At 49.8% G+C, this 15,072-nt stretch overlaps 6 protein-coding genes across 6 annotated transcripts; 3 read left to right on the forward strand and 3 right to left on the reverse strand.

Annotated features, from left to right (window-relative positions):
* Positions 1-20: 20 nt before the first annotated feature.
* On the forward strand, positions 21-1,238 carry ASPSYDRAFT_53894 (mitochondrial 37S ribosomal protein mS35; the record flags this gene model as incomplete). The annotated part of the gene is made up of 2 exons (XM_040848756.1): positions 21-576; positions 640-1,238. 2 exons carry the CDS (start codon positions 21-23, stop codon positions 1,236-1,238), a joined length of 1,155 nt encoding a protein of 384 aa, XP_040708190.1.
* Positions 1,239-2,202: 964 nt separating this feature from the next.
* ASPSYDRAFT_26389 (uncharacterized protein) lies at positions 2,203-3,877 on the reverse strand (the record flags this gene model as incomplete). Its single annotated transcript, XM_040844275.1, has 3 exons — positions 2,203-3,218; positions 3,285-3,360; positions 3,440-3,877. 3 exons carry the CDS (start codon positions 3,875-3,877, stop codon positions 2,203-2,205), a joined length of 1,530 nt encoding a protein of 509 aa, XP_040708191.1.
* Positions 3,878-4,046: 169 nt separating this feature from the next.
* On the forward strand, positions 4,047-4,817 carry ASPSYDRAFT_306743 (uncharacterized protein). Its single transcript, XM_040844800.1, has one exon. The coding sequence runs from the start codon at positions 4,216-4,218 to the stop codon at positions 4,687-4,689; it is 474 nt and encodes a 157-aa protein (XP_040708192.1). The 5' UTR covers positions 4,047-4,215; the 3' UTR covers positions 4,690-4,817.
* A 226-nt stretch (positions 4,818-5,043) lies between these two features.
* On the reverse strand, positions 5,044-8,472 carry ASPSYDRAFT_39114 (uncharacterized protein). The gene has a single exon (XM_040845833.1). It carries the CDS (start codon positions 8,361-8,363, stop codon positions 5,202-5,204), a length of 3,162 nt encoding a protein of 1,053 aa, XP_040708193.1. The 5' UTR covers positions 8,364-8,472; the 3' UTR covers positions 5,044-5,201.
* A 703-nt stretch (positions 8,473-9,175) lies between these two features.
* ASPSYDRAFT_306746 (uncharacterized protein) lies at positions 9,176-9,859 on the reverse strand. Its single transcript, XM_040844801.1, has one exon. It carries the CDS (start codon positions 9,724-9,726, stop codon positions 9,379-9,381), a length of 348 nt encoding a protein of 115 aa, XP_040708194.1. The 5' UTR covers positions 9,727-9,859; the 3' UTR covers positions 9,176-9,378.
* Positions 9,860-10,085: 226 nt separating this feature from the next.
* ASPSYDRAFT_138642 (TrmH family RNA methyltransferase) lies at positions 10,086-11,837 on the forward strand (the record flags this gene model as incomplete). The annotated part of the gene is made up of 2 exons (XM_040840860.1): positions 10,086-10,276; positions 10,502-11,837. 2 exons carry the CDS (start codon positions 10,086-10,088, stop codon positions 11,835-11,837), a joined length of 1,527 nt encoding a protein of 508 aa, XP_040708195.1.
* Positions 11,838-15,072: the final 3,235 nt, after the last annotated feature.

Genomic DNA, 15,072 nt, shown 5'->3' on the forward strand with positions numbered 1-15,072 from the left:
AAGTATCATAACCTCACACAATGGCCTTATTCGCAAGTTCGCTGGGCCGTTCCGCCCGGATAATGGCTCGGAGAGCCCCAATCGCCATCCAATACCGCCCTTTTTCAGCCTCAGCCCCGACATTCTTGCCCGAAGACCCCCCCGACCCCGTCCCTCAGCGAGATCCTCGTCCCGAAGACCTGCCGCCTGCGCCCGAGTACTCGCCGGATCTGCTAGCTCCGGAGGAGCGGTCAATGTATGATTTAATGTCTCCGGAAGAGCGCAAGGAATTCGATGCCGAACAGAGCAAGCTTGTGGCGCAATATAACGACCCTGCGAAGCGAAAAGCCATGTTTGCGGAGATTGAGCAGGTAGTGAACGATGTAAATAAGCGGGAGCCTTTTCGATTTACGGAGCCTCAAGGAAAAATCCGTGGTTTCTGGGCGAGGAACGAAGATGATGAATTCGGTCTTGTTGAAGATCAGGACGATTTCTACGACGACGAAATCACCTCCGCGGCTCACGCCGAGGTTGAGCTCCATCGGGAAGTCAGAGAATATGCCCGGATTGCCGCCTGGGACATGCCACTACTAAGCAGTAAGCGCGATATAGTTTTCACATGCAAATCGACGGGCTAAACTGACACCTTCGCTCTAATAGAACTGGCCAAGCCCTTCACTCTTCCACCAGAAACCCACATCCTTCGCTTCCGTTACACCACATATATGGGCGAATCCCACCCTGCAGAAAACAAAGTTGTTGTCGAACTATCCACTGCCGACCTTGTCCCCAAGTACCTCACCGAACAACAGCGCCTAACCTTCCAGAAGCTCGTCGGCCCGCGCTTCAACCCAGACACAGATATTGTCCGCATGTCCTGCGAGAAGTTCAGCACCCGCGCCCAGAATAAGCGCTACCTAGGAGATATCGTCAACACTCTGCTCAAGGAAGCGAAAGAGGGCGACTCATTCGCAGACATCCCCCTCGACACCCGCCATCACAAACCTAAGAAGAGATACCAATTCCCAGAATCATGGGTCATGACGCAGGAGCGCAAGAAGCAACTTGAGGCCAACCGTGCCGAGCAGAAACGTCTTCAGCAAGAGAGACAGGCCGTTGTGGATGGAAACTCAGTTATCGCGGAGGCTGTTCAAGCTCTCCCATCTCTAAACCCTGCCTTGAAGGCTCACGCAACTGCAGAGCGGGAGAAGGTTGCTGTGAAAGTCGGCGGTAAAGCTCAAAAGAAGAAGTTACGCTAGGCGGATTATGGATCCAGCCGCATGGCGATGAATGTTGTACAATCTGTGTATCATTGCAATACTCAGGGACTCGAGGATGGCGCAGGGCCGTTAGACTTGTTTTTTCTCATGCCAATGTACTATACTACTACCACTACTGCTATTACTTTATTTCCACCCCCCCCTCATCTCATGTCTTGATACAGTAGCCAGCAACCATCTTTTTTTCTGCATTCGATTGGTTTTCCGCGTGTTGGAACATGTCTTGGTTCTTGAACTGCGAAGCAAAAACTTAAATTAACTTCAGACGGCCTATTCTCCTCTTTTTTTCTAATCTTCCTACACTCGCCCGTGGTCAGTTCATTAATCCTCCAAAACACACATATAAACGGATGCAACTAGTGTAGTACATATTCGTGCCCACGAAGAAACAATGAAGAGAGATAAACACAAACAAAAAAAAAGGAAAAAAGAAGAGAGAAGAAAATAACTAAGACGCATAGAAGAAGTAGATGTAGAACGGGAAAATAATCCAACCATGGCTACATGTAAAACAGATCTCACCGAGCCTGGCTGCTGCGTTTGTATCCCAAGAACGTACATCGATGGTTTCACTAGTTCGGTATAGTAGAGAGGAACTAGAGAAGAGAAAGGGGTTGCCTCGTTGTATATCCTATTCCACCACATCCGATTCTGTTTCCAAACCGAAACTGCCATATTTTCGCTTCACCAATGAATATACAACATGCATTTCTCTGTTGTGGAAGGCTGTAGGTATATTTATGCGAGAAGTAGCCACCGCCGTATCGTATCGCATCATATCATACTGTCGTATCGCATCGTGAGGTCGATTGAAATAGATATCTTTCTGCCCTCAATATTATCGTAGAAAAACACAAAGAAAAGGAAAGAAAAGAAACAGATAAACACTCGACTGAAGTCGGCTTTATAGACCGTAAGAGCGTCTGTATGAGAAGTGAGCCGATTACTTCTTTCCGTGGAAGAACATGTCGTCGTCGTCGGATACGGATCGTTTTCTGTAGTGTCTTTTAGTGCCGATTGCACCGAAGGCCTTCCTGTGTCCCTTTTCTTTTCCACGACCTCGGAAAACACCAGGGCTGGGGCCGGAAGACAAAGAAGTAGGAGATGGACCACGACTGGGGGGCTCCGATGTAGTACTTCCGCGAGCACCGTCTGCCATTGGGCTGGCGAGCTGCGAACCAGTTGTCTTAGAGGTCGGAGAGGCGCCGCTAGACGATGCTGTGGCCTGGTTATGGAAGCCATGCAAGGAGTTAGTGCCAGTCGGTCCCTGGACACTGTCAGGTATGGCGTCCTGGGTTCCCTGGTACAATCGGCGTGACCTTTGTGTGTTCTTAAGGCGGCCACAGCCTAGAGTGGAGTCAAAAGGACCTGTTAGATAGCCGGCACCCATGACACTGGGACTATCAGTAAGAGACTGGAGACTGCGAACTAGGTCATCATGGTGAGAGTTTCCATATGCATCGAAGCCAGTCTCCGACGGACGGTAGAGCATGTTATTGTTTGGTATGTAATCTCCATGGTCGAAAGATAGAAGGTCGATCTTTTTGTTTCCAGTGTTATGCTGCGCAGGGGAGGTTGCCGGTGTCTGCGCTTGAGGGAACTGAGCGGTAGGTGAGCTTATAGGACGGAACGCCACCTGGGAAGCTCCAGGGAGCGCGGTTTCCTGCTGACGCTGCTGTGTGGGGAGATAGGCCGCGGGTTTCTGTTTAGTAACTTTATCAAGGTTGGAAGACTCGCCCGTTGCGTTAATTCCCAGCTGGGTAGAGTATTGGATTGATTTTAGAGCGGAATCATCCTTCCAAGAATGACTATTCGCGGTATGAGGGCGAGGATGGCCATGTCCGTTTGGCAAGATACTCGGAATGTTGTGTTTCTCACGATACCAGCGAGGAATGTCTCGTAGGCCAAGCTTCTCCAGCATAGAACGATCATGCGGCATCTCGTGTTTGTAAAGGCATCCTATTTTGGTCTGGGTTGGTCACTGTGCGCTGCTTTTTGGGGGTTGGGGTTTGATCTCAGTCCTACCTTGCTGCTGATAGTCACATTCGCCATGACGTATCCAGTAGGAGCAATATTCCTTCTTCACGTTACGGAAATGGGACTGCCATTGATAAATTAGCATCGTTTGCTGAAGGGTTTTCAGGCCATCATTGTGTGACTCGGAAAGCACCACTACTTACCTGTTGGCCGCTTCCACTTCCAGGACCAGTACCACCGTTGTTGGGAACCAGCCAGCCAGGGGCAGGAGGATTGTTCACCTGCCAGCTCTGAGAGAAACCTTGTTGAAGCAGTACACTCAGTGCCATACGCTGGTTATACGGTATATTTTCATCGGCCAGGATCCTCATGAGCGAAGAGTGGATGTCATGATTTCGGGAGCGCGTGCCGCTAGTAGACGAGGGACGACTCGCAATAGCAGCAGCACCTTCAACAGTGTATAACTGGCCGCGCTGGGCCACAGTTCCCAAGCTTGTCATACCTTGAGTCTCGTTTGGGGATAACACACGGGGGGCGCCACGAATCGAGAGATGGGCGGGAAGCTCATCAACTGCAATAACAGGGGTGAGAGTGCCATTGGGCCGGGTACAGAAGAACTGAGGGCGCAGCAGAGAGGACATGGTGGTGCGAGTACAATGACCAGTATACTTGGTTCTTCTGTGAAGGTTAGGAGGGCAGACGTATCAGTATGACCGGAGGAATGTAGACAGTATAAACGTCTTAAAAAGTGGCGACAAGGGAAAGCGAAGAAAGGAACACAACAAGTAAGAAAGAAAGGACAAGTGAATGGTCAGACTAAGAATATAAATCTGATTTGCACAATTGTGAATATAGATTATGCCCAAGCAGACCTGAGCAAATTACGCGCATAAGAGTCAGGGCCAGATTCACTATTGTTAGGAGTGGAGAGACCAACACAAGGGATGCGGGGATTTTTTCTCCTTCTTTCTCTCTGCCCATGAGTAGGAGGCTGACGGGGAAGAGAGCAATATATAATGCGGACAGTGGTTTTTGCAGTCATCCTCTGTTCAAAGAGGGCTTATACAGCGGGATACCGGTGCGAAAAAGAAAGCAATGTCCAAGGCAATCAAGGCTCTCCAGGTATTTCAGGGCTGGGATGTCAAACAGAAAATGGGAAGGAAGAACAGACAGCAAAAGAAAGCCACTTTACGCTGCCAGTGTTTGTCGATGGGTCGATTCGCTGGCCAGTACGACCATGCCCCGGCCGCCTGCAGGACTGGCTCTTTCTCTTCGTCATCCTCACTGTTGGTTCCCAGGACTGGTTTCTTTCTTTTGTTCCGTGTACCTGTCCATTCTTCTGGAGAGACGGGTTTCGAGCCCCATCCTCAGTTTGTCCCTTGCCTTGCCTTCTGGGATGGCGCTTGTTCGCTTCTCGATCCATCGCCGCTGGTTCTGTTGGGCCTTAGAGTAACACAACCCGCAAAATCTCATTCGAAAGATCGTCAGGACTGCAATAATAGGTAGACTCGTAGACTTTCCCCATCAATTGAAAGGCAAAACGGACCGGGAAATCGTGGTCTCCATCACCGTTGGTGACACAGTCAACCTCGAGACCTTCTACTGCCTTCAAAGTTCAAACGCCAACCCCAGGAGTTATCCATCCGGGCTGTTGAAATGCGACTCGTGCAGCCAGATGCGGCCCACTTTCGCTGTGCTGTTTGACCCAGATGGATGGGCGACTAGTTTTCGTGGCGTTCGAATGTTCTCCCGAGCCTGAAGATATATATCTGCTACCCACAGCGGGTCATGTTCCGAAACTAAAAGCCTTCGATCGAAACTTCCTTTTAAATTCAATTTTTCTTCGTCATTTACTTCGTGATATTAGTTAGTATTCTATACGTACAATAACGACCGATGCACCCAATATTCGCTGCAAAAACGCCACCCATCTGAGTTTGCATGTAAAGGCAGTACGAAAAATAATCACTGCTTCCTCTGCGATAGGTAGTTGCTCAAGGCACTATACATCGCAACATCATCTGTGTGATGGTTCCCTGGGCCCGGCGGGACATGCTGCCCGTTTACATACCCATTCGTAGGACGCCCAGTGAGGTCTATGGTCAGTTGTCGAGGAGAAATGCCGACTCCTTGAACTGCGGCGGCTTGTGTAGGAGCCGCAGTAGCTGTGGTAGGGTCCGCGGGGCTATCTACAGCCTTACCGGACACTCTTCTTTTGCGCTGAGCGAGATCGCCTTTGATGCCCCTGCAATACTTTTTGGCCAGCTCTACTAGGTTCCGGTCTTCGGTACTCTGTTTCAACGCTTCTAGCATCCTTGTAACCTGTATGTCGGATCTCAAGTGCGGACAGGTGCGAGCATGACCGAAATGTGCGAGCCCGCAGAGCCCACAGTGTTCAACCCCTGCCACTTTCAATGGGCAAGATCCAATGGGATGGAAGCGACCGCAAACAAAACAAGTCCCCCCATTCTGATCCATATGACCGCCCATTCCTATGCTGGTGGGAGTTGGCGGCTCGGGTGGTGGCACAACACGCTGGAACGAGCGAACTGTGAAAATAGGGTTGGGCTTCTGGGCTCCATTCAATTGGGAAGGACAATTACCTTTGGGCTTTTTGGCAGGCCTACCCTCAAGATCGCTGAGCGCTTCATCCGCGTCATTCATGCTGTAGTCCGATTCCACCGCAGCCTCGTCCCCATTGAAATCAGCATCACTTTCAGCACCACGGCTTGCACGTGGCTTCGCCGGTGAAGGATCGGCTTCGGTTGTAGTGTAGTCAACGGTCGTCCTTTTACGTTTACCACGGCCAAGGATTTCTGCTTTCTTTCTCGCTTCCTCGGCAGCGGCCAGTTCGCGTTCCTGCAGAATCTTCTCCCAGGTTTGACTGTTTGTGTTTGGATCTTCTTCCGTAACCCGAAGTTGGTCATCAAGACTTTGACCATCGTTCGCCCAAACGCGAGCAAAGCCAAACGCGGAACCAGGGGCTTTCTCATCTGGTGTATTGGCTTGCTCTGCCTGGCTGCGATCAAGAAGCCTGTCAACAGACTCGGATGTGTAAATAATGTCCCCAGAGTCATCATCATCGAATAACACCCTTGCCCCATGGCGGAGAATAGATTCAAGGTCTTGTCCATCGTCTTCTCCAGCGGTCATTCTGTCAATGAGAACGTGATCAAGCACCATCTTCTTCTTCCCGATTTGCATGATTTTTTCCTCGGCGCTTCCCCGAACCATCAGCTGGAAGACCAAGACCTTGTTCTTCTGCCCTATACGGTGAGCACGAGACAAAGCTTGCATGTCTTGATGTGGGTTGAAATCAGGGTCCATGATAATAACGGTATCTGCAGTAGCAAGGTTGATACCCACACCACCCGATCTGGTTGACAGAAGAAAAGCGAAGTACGGCGAATTCGGAGCGTTATAATCATCAATCATCTTCTGTTTTTCTAGCGAAGTCATTCCTCCATCAAGACGCCGATGCGGAAGACCTAATCCATCGAGAAAGTCCTCCATGACGTCGATATTTTCAAGGAATTGGCTGAAAATCAGGACTCGATGGCCCCGTGCTTGGAGTTTCGGCAACATTAGCTCTAACAGTTGAAGTTTCCCGGCAGCATCCACTAAATTCCGGTGGGCAATGTCGGGATCATCGGTCCGCTCTTCAATTGCTTTGCTGTATATGAAAGGGTGGCATAGGCACTTTCTTAGTTGCATCAAAATGTTGTTCAGATTGTGCCGTTCGTTCTGCTTGAGCGGCTGGTCCGTCTCATCGTTTCTTTGGAAGATTGCCTTGATCAGCTGTGGATTTTTTGCAAGAATGGACTTGTAAAGTTTCTTCTGTAGAACAGACATCGTAGCTGGAACGATGATTTGAGCAATCGGGGGAAGAAAGGTCAAAACTTGAGCCTTTGTCCGGCGCAAAAAGAATGGCTTGATTAGACTGTGAAGCTCTGGGATATTTTCCTTCGATAACGTCCCATATTTCTCCTCCAGTTCTTCTGCATTTTTAGTTTGATCACAAAATTGAAGGAGGTTGAATAGCTCCTTTGTGTTATTCTGCAAAGGAGTACCAGTCATCAGGACTTTGAAAGGAAAGCTCATTTTTGATAGTCCTTCGTAAATCTGGCTCTTGTCGCTTTTAAGTCGCTGCCCTTCGTCGACAATAAGCCCGGCCCAGGGGATTCTTGACAACACTCTTCGAGAAGAATCATCCACCATTGTTTCATAGGACGTTATAACAACATGGCATTTGAGGTCAGGTTCACCTCTAATGAACATTTCATGCTCTTGTGCTAGCTTGCGCGCGAACGATGACCCGTAGTAAGTGACTGCACGTATTGATGGCACCCAGGTCTTGAACTCTTTTCGCCAATTCGGGCAAGTCGAATTGGGCACAACGATGAGAAAGGGCCAGCACTTATGATCTTGGATCAAGGTTGCTAGCAAACCTATTACTTGGATAGTCTTGCCGAGACCCATCTCATCGGCAAGGATGGCATTTTGCTGTTGGAACCACTTATAATAAAGCCAATTCAAACCATCTTGTTGGTAATCCATGACCTCACCGCCGGTCATGATCTTCGGCTGGGCATCCTTTTGTTTGAATTTTTGTTTTCTGACACTTGCAAGGTGTTTCCGTAATGAGTTTTGGTTTGGTGTGCCGATGTAGGGCTTCTTGGCCCAATCTGCGTACGCAGAACTGAAGTCTTCCCAGCTTTCAGAATCGCTGTGCTCCGGAGGGACTTCCCAGACTGCATCCTCGTACGACAATCCTTTAAACTTGACATAAGCCTTAGAGACATTGTCCACACACCCTAGATCAGCTTCGTAATCGTCTCCGTACACGTGCAGATCATCATCGGCACACTTGACGTCAAAAACAATATCAACTCGCAGATACTCATCTGGAATTGCCTCCTTGGTGGTCATTCGTGGGAGCTGACTTTTATCCGATTTCAAGAAAGCACGTCGCATCACCGGGTTGATATAACCCCAGACCCAGCTTCCGGGCATCCATGTACAATGAGCGTAAGATTTCTCCTTCCATTTTATGAGATATTCCTTTTCCAATTCAGAGGTCTTGGGAGGCTTCTTGGTGGCAGTACTCATCGGTCGCCATGCGACCATGGCATTGACTTCCCCGGGCAATGAGATGCAATCATTACATCGCCATGAGGATGCGTCGGAACCGGGAAGGAGATGATCGAAGTGGAAACATCTGTGGCATGCACGGCACCTGAATAGCAAATTCTCGGGGTTATTGACAAGGTACGACCCAACTGTTGTAATTGGATCCTCACCACCGTTCTCCTGGCGCAATTGTTGTTCTTGTTTGGATGTCAAGCGCTGTCTGAGAGGCTTCGACATCTTCCCTCCTTTATTGCACCCAGTACAATATCCCTGATGGGGGAATTTGGGATCTTTCGTGTGAGCGGAGCCCAGACAGCGACGGCATTGAAGAATGAATTTATCGCTTGCAACCTTGGTAACAAGGTGCTCTCGCGCAGTTCGCGGCCCTAAGCAAACCTGATGGTAAGCATCGGTACAACCCTGGCAAAAAACAAGAGGCCCTTTGTCGGGATGATCTCCACTGATCGAGCAGACTTCGCAGGTATTTCGATGGCGGGATCGAAATGGATCGCCCGACGGGATCTTCTCGAACTTCTCTTTTGCGCCTACGTATTTTTGGTGTTTGGAAAGCACAGCTTCATATTCTGATATGTCATCTTCATACATCTCACGAAGATTCCGCCTCAGTGTTTTCCGGTGTCGAGTAGAAGCCCTCGTACCCTTGCGTACGCTAGAATCCGAGTCTTCGCTATCCAGGTTGGTTCGGTATTGTGGGCGTTTCCGTAACCCAGTTCGCCTTGACCTAGACACGACAAGGATATCCTCGCTAGAATCCGATTTGGTCGCTTTTTCGTCATCGCTGCCAATGGCACTGAAGAACTCTGTGAATTTTGTTTTTTTTACGCGCCGTGATTGCCTGGTCCCATTCAAATGAGACTCGGAAGCAGAGCTTTCCACTTCGACTTCGTCCTCTTCATCTTCTTCGGTCTCTGGCTCCGCTTCCAACTCGCTGGTAGGCGCACGATAGGGGACACGCGAATTCTGATAACTTGAAATGGCGCCTGCGCCGTTTTCAAACGTTTGAAGGGTGGAGGAGGTTATCTAAGTACGAAGATGGTCGTGAGTTCTGAGCTGGAATAGGATGAATCAATGAAATACATACAACTTGAGTTTCCCCACTTCCTAATTTGACGCGATACGATGGCTCAAAGCTTGCTTCTGACGATGCCTCTTCAATGATATATCGGACGTTGAAATGCCCTGGAAGCCACTCATATTCCTCAAGGTTAGAGAGAATGGGGATTTCAACAGCAGTCATCCTGGACCCATCCGACTGATTAGAATCCGTCTCTCGTTTCGAGTCAAAACCGAGCGTATTCCGCCAGTTTTGGGTTATTGAAGAGAAACCGAAGCTCTCCATCTTCGCATTTGAAATATATGCTTGTTATCGTCCGCGGTGCGGAATTGAAGCAGAGTGGAGAAAGTGAGAGCTAGCAGCGGGAATTGGAAAAAAAAAGCGCAAAATAATGAGGTGAGAAAAATAAAGAGTGACGATCCCAGCAGGAGTGAAGTTTGTGTTGACCCCGGCTTGCTCCTCAATCCCTCGATCCATCAGTCCCGCGCAATGAATTAATTGTTGGATGATCCGCGTCCGAACGCGATTTCCGAGGCTACGGATAAACAATAATGCGCCTTATCTTATCAGCGATAAAGGGAAAATATGGGCGTTTTGAAGGCCCCAAACCTTCACGAGCTCCTGGAGAAAATAGAGAGGCCATGATGTCTCTTAGATTTCCGCTGAAGGCATTCCCAATCGGGCATCGAGTACCACCAGCCGGGACTTCGCGAAACTCTCTCAGATATGCCTCACTCAATTCTGCCATCGGCCGCGGGATTCGCAGATCACAGAGTGTAGAGGATCCTCGTAACCTCTTTGACGACAACCGTGATCGTTCTCGTGATGAGAGATCGTCATTTAGACGGCGGGATAATCGAAGAGATAAAGAAGACCGTGACGGATTTTCAGGACCGGAATTCCAGAGCGACGCACTCAATCGAAAGGGAGGCTTTCAGGGATTGCCTCGCGAATACCAGAGAGATCGGGCTCCGCGAAGATTTCGTACCGAAAATAATTCCGCAACTGCACCCAGGCGTCATTCGCAAAACTACGATTTAACTACAGACGCGCGAAGCAGGCACCATACAGGCCAGAATGGATGGATGAGGAAGGAAGGGTCCCCTGGGCCTCCAGCGCAGGAGTTTGATGAAGACGAATTCATTCGAACAGGCAACTTTCGTGCTTTGCCCCTTGAACACCAACGGTTTAAAAGTGCTCTGAAGCCGCGCGACCACCAGGAAGCCCATGCCGCGAACAACACTCGCCAATCGTCGCAACATAGCTCATCAACCCCCTCTCCACGTAAGGAACGCTCGCGCCAAGATAAACTCACAGCGCGCCATAAGGCTACAGAGAAGAGACCTGAACGAGTGAAAGAACATGTCAAAGTCCCTGACACGATCCCATACACTACGCCCGCCTCCGAATTCATTTATGGAACCACGGCTGTTGAAGCTACTTTGCGCTGTAGCCAGCGGCAACTGTACAAGCTCTATTTGTACCAGGCCGCCGAAGAGGAGGAGCTAAATGATACCAAAGTAGTATTGCGGAAGCTTGCTCTGTCAAAGAATGTCAAAGTTAAGTTGGCGTTTGCCGAATGGGACCGATTACTCGATAAAATGAGCGCAGGGAGACCCCATAACGGCTGTATTCTGGAGGCGTCACCCCTTCCCCGAACGCCTGTCCAAGCGCTCAAATCCGTTGAACTCGAAGAGGCCCAATTCCGAGTGGAACTTGCACCACAAACCCGAGAAGAAGCGATTGTCAATGGTACGAATGACCGCATAACAATCAATTTTTCGGCTGCCCAACAATATGGGAGACAGCCAGTCGTCCTATTACTCGATGGTGTAGTCGATCCAGGAAACTTGGGCGCTATCATTCGCTCCGCCTACTACCTCGGGGTTGATGCCATTGTCTTCGCCGGTCGAAACTCGGCGCCTCTGTCCCCAATAACTATCAAGGCCTCCGCCGGCGCTGCTGAGAACATGACTCTCCTCGAGGTCAAGAACGAGGTAGAGTTTATTCAGCGCTCCAAAGCCAATGGCTGGCGATTCTATGCTGCGGATGCTCTGAGCTCGGACGCTACCTACCTGGATCCTACTTCGCTCTATGATAGCAACCCAGTGGCAGCCGGCGAGGGCGAACCTGCAGCTGGGAACCCCATTGGCCACTCGCCCAGCGTCATCATGATGGGCAACGAAGGCTCTGGGCTAAGCAACCATATCAGATCGCAAGCCGATTCTATTGTCAGCATTCCCGGCGCTAGGATCATCCCTGGCATCGGAGCCGCGTCGGATCCTGCTCGAGTCGACAGTCTTAATGTGAGCGTCGCTGCGGCGTTGCTTATGGAGACCTTCCTCCGTGTTCCGCTTGGAGTTAGCCCTGTACCGCGGAAACAGACCACTCGATGATCGACGGCGGAGTTTGACTGTGTATTACTATTTTCATTTGGTGTACTATTATTGTTTCAGAGCGTCTGTTGTATATATTCATCTCTTCTTGGGCGATAATTGACCGGCAAATTTTCTTGCATCTAGAAGTTATCCATCGCATTTATTATTCGTTATTTTCAAAGAAGCATCAGTATGCTAGGGTCCTGGGTAGTAGATTGATAGTGCAGTGAGTGTCGAACATGCCATTTTCGATTATTTGTCAGCGGAGTCGAGACGAAGTTAACTAGTTAAGTTAGTGAGTTATGACCTATATCTGTCTCACGTTATCTCGAGTCAGTCAAAGAACATCAACGAGAAACAAGTTCGAACACGTCCTATTAGCGCGCCCCAGACCTGCTCAGCGACGCCAATTAAATGGCGGAGCCATCGTCTGTACCAGGGTATTTTATCCGGCGAGGGAATTGACCTATCATTTTATATCCATGGCAGGCCTTTGTACGAGCGCATGCAGATGCAAGCGCCCAAAGTCCAGTTGCCCAAGCCCAAAACTCAAACTCGCCGCAGCAGTGAAATCCAGGAATGCACTCAAAAGAAGCATGCAGCTGATTCTGCCCCCCAAAGCCCCAATCCGACCTATCGGGTCGCCCTGCTTCGTGCTCATCGAGAACTCGCATAGTCTGGATGGCGATCTGTAGCGGAACGACGAATGGGGGTTCTGCTCACATAAAGGAGAGAATGAAACCAGATGTTGAGAGGGAATATTTGGAGGTTTGGATTGGTGTCCACGGTGCGATTTTGCATAACGCGGGGGCTGGGATTTCATGTATGCCCTGTCCGGGTGATTGGTGTATGGCGGAAAAGACGACGTCAGGAGGAATGTACCTGGGCTTCCATTCCAAGGCCAAAAAGCCACCAACTGGGGCCTGATTAAGATATTACCCAGATGGGTATATGCCGACCATACCGTTTGGTAGAAAAGGGCTATTCTCAATGAAGAACTCACAGCATTCATTCGTGATGTGTTTGCAATCCGTCATAATAAAGGGCAGTCGAATTCCGTATCTGATCTGTGAAGAAGAATTGTTTCTTTTTACCGGGAAATGCTGGAGTTATTGTTTGCGAAGATGTTGACTAGCTTGCTAGTGCTAGCAAACAGACGGTACAGTTAGCTTGAAGGCAGAAGGAGGGAAGTTTGGAACGATCCCGAGAATCCGAATAAGCATAACGGGAGCGTAAAATAAGCGCCTTCGGAACTCTGGTTCAGATGGAGATTCGCGGCAGATCAACTACGTCTGAGCGTCGGAACTTGTCACTTGTCGAGATGAATGAAGTCAGGGGAGATCCAGGAGAAGTTTTGCTCGTCGGTTGATGAGAAGAGGAGAAAGGCAACCGCTAGTCCCGCAAACAATTCATCGCACATCTCTTCGACCCGCACACACATTCAGCTGCTCCCGCGAGTCTTCCTTCGTATCGTTCGTATCTTCTTCAATCGGCTGGTTGAAAGTTATGGGACAAGGGCTTTCTGGCCATAATACTGGACTTCGTAACTTTTGTATTCACTACTTCCTCTCCCTCGGGCCCGGCTTTCCTGAAAGATCTCTAGTTACTAGCTCTGCCGTTGTATCGGGGCGGCCGATGCCCGTTGAGTGAGGTTTTGAAATTGATTCTTCTGGCGAACCCACACAAGCGACAGCTGTCGGTCTGGCGCAAATTAGCTTGGTTCTGACAGGAGCGTGGGCTGCGCGGTGTTCTCCTTTTGAACCACGCTGGCGGCTGTCGATCAACAAATGGCTCTCTCAGAATCCTGTCCTTTTTTCTTTCTTTTCGTTTCTTTTTCTTGTGTGTTGTCCCTGGAATTTCATGCGACTACTCCACCAGAACGTGGTATAACTCGTATTCGGCGCCGAAAGTATGTTCGACTGCCACCATCGACTTGCATGTCACAATTGCGCCTTGCGAACCATGCAGAACGGAGCCAGATTTTGAAGCAGTCATTCCCTTGTTTTCAAATGCATCGATCGGGCTTCCTCGGATATTCTGGCGGCTCTGGCAGCAACTAATTACTCATAATCAGGAACCCAACATCTTCCTGTCGGCTCCAACTGATCAACTCTGGCCCCCGCTCCTGTCTTCGGTCCTATTATGCTCCTTCGTTCTCTCGAGGGGAGAGCGAGGGCTTCCAGGTCAAGGAGGGGTAAACCGGGGGTTCGCACCATCTGCAGGAAGTGACCCAGACCCTTAACAATCGAGTTTCATTGGTCCATTCTCCCCTTGCGTGGCCATCATAACATCTCCGGCTTAGTGTTCGTCCATCTACTCGAGGTCCGTGTTAGCCTCAACCCACGACAATACGTGCCGGCCATGGGTAAGATTTGCAATGATGTTTGCCTTTTGATAGAGCAGCGTTGAGCGGCATGAGCATCCATCGTGAGGCAGGTTTCTGGACTCAAAGGTTGACCAGGGTGATCGCAGAGAAGGGAGACTGTTGAAAGCCTTCTTCTGCGGCTAGATGCAGCTGCAACCTAGGTCGGGTCCTGAACCCAAGATCCGTTTGTACTCTGTATGCGTGAGAGATCCCGCCTGCGCATCTCAACTCAGTGCGCAGGTTCAAAATGCAAACTGGAAGGAACTGTGTAATCCTCAGCCGCACTCTCCCCAGTGTGACCGGTAACCACCGATCACAAACCAAAAATCGCTTGGGCTATGGATGGCACTCAGGCGGCGTAGTCCATCCAAGAAAGGTTCGTTAGCTCTCATTGACTGTGCTCCCTCCTCGACCAGTGAGCAAGTCGCTGCCCCTCGACATACATGGCCGAGGATCCCACCCCCCAAAAAGTCTGTACATCCTTGTCTCCTCTCACTACCGCATCAATCGAATTGACCGATCGGTGCTGACGGTTCAAACCGGCTTGAGGTGCGCAGGTCTAATCAGTCACCTCAATGGATCAGTTCTTTTCCTGGACGGACAGCAGATCTCTGCGACCTGCGTGTTAAGGCGTAGGCGATGTGATGCATCCACCGCGCTAGATTCCTCGAACGCAGGGAGCTCAGCCCTGACTTGCGCAACTGCACGTTGAAAGCAGTCCCGCTCCCTCAATTTTTCCCCTTCTCCCCATCTTTTCTCCTCGCGCTGTTTTCGAATATCTTTCCTCATTAATTACATTACCATTCTCGCTTTATATTCTTCCTGAATCTTACTTGGAACCTCTTTGCGTCGTTTGGTGACCGGCTTCTTCGCTACGGATCCATTGCG

This window comes from Aspergillus sydowii, assembly GCF_001890705.1.
Source record: "Aspergillus sydowii CBS 593.65 unplaced genomic scaffold ASPSYscaffold_1, whole genome shotgun sequence".
NCBI classification, from domain to species: domain Eukaryota; kingdom Fungi; phylum Ascomycota; class Eurotiomycetes; order Eurotiales; family Aspergillaceae; genus Aspergillus; species Aspergillus sydowii.

Excerpts from the sequence above, each read along its gene's own strand:
- ASPSYDRAFT_306743 (XM_040844800.1), top strand. The coding sequence starts at position 4,216 with ATGAGTAGGAGGCTGACGGGGAAGAGAGCAATATATAATGCGGACAGT.
- ASPSYDRAFT_39114 (XM_040845833.1), bottom strand. The coding sequence starts at position 8,363 with ATGGTCGCATGGCGACCGATGAGTACTGCCACCAAGAAGCCTCCCAAG.
- ASPSYDRAFT_306746 (XM_040844801.1), bottom strand. The coding sequence starts at position 9,726 with ATGGAGAGCTTCGGTTTCTCTTCAATAACCCAAAACTGGCGGAATACG.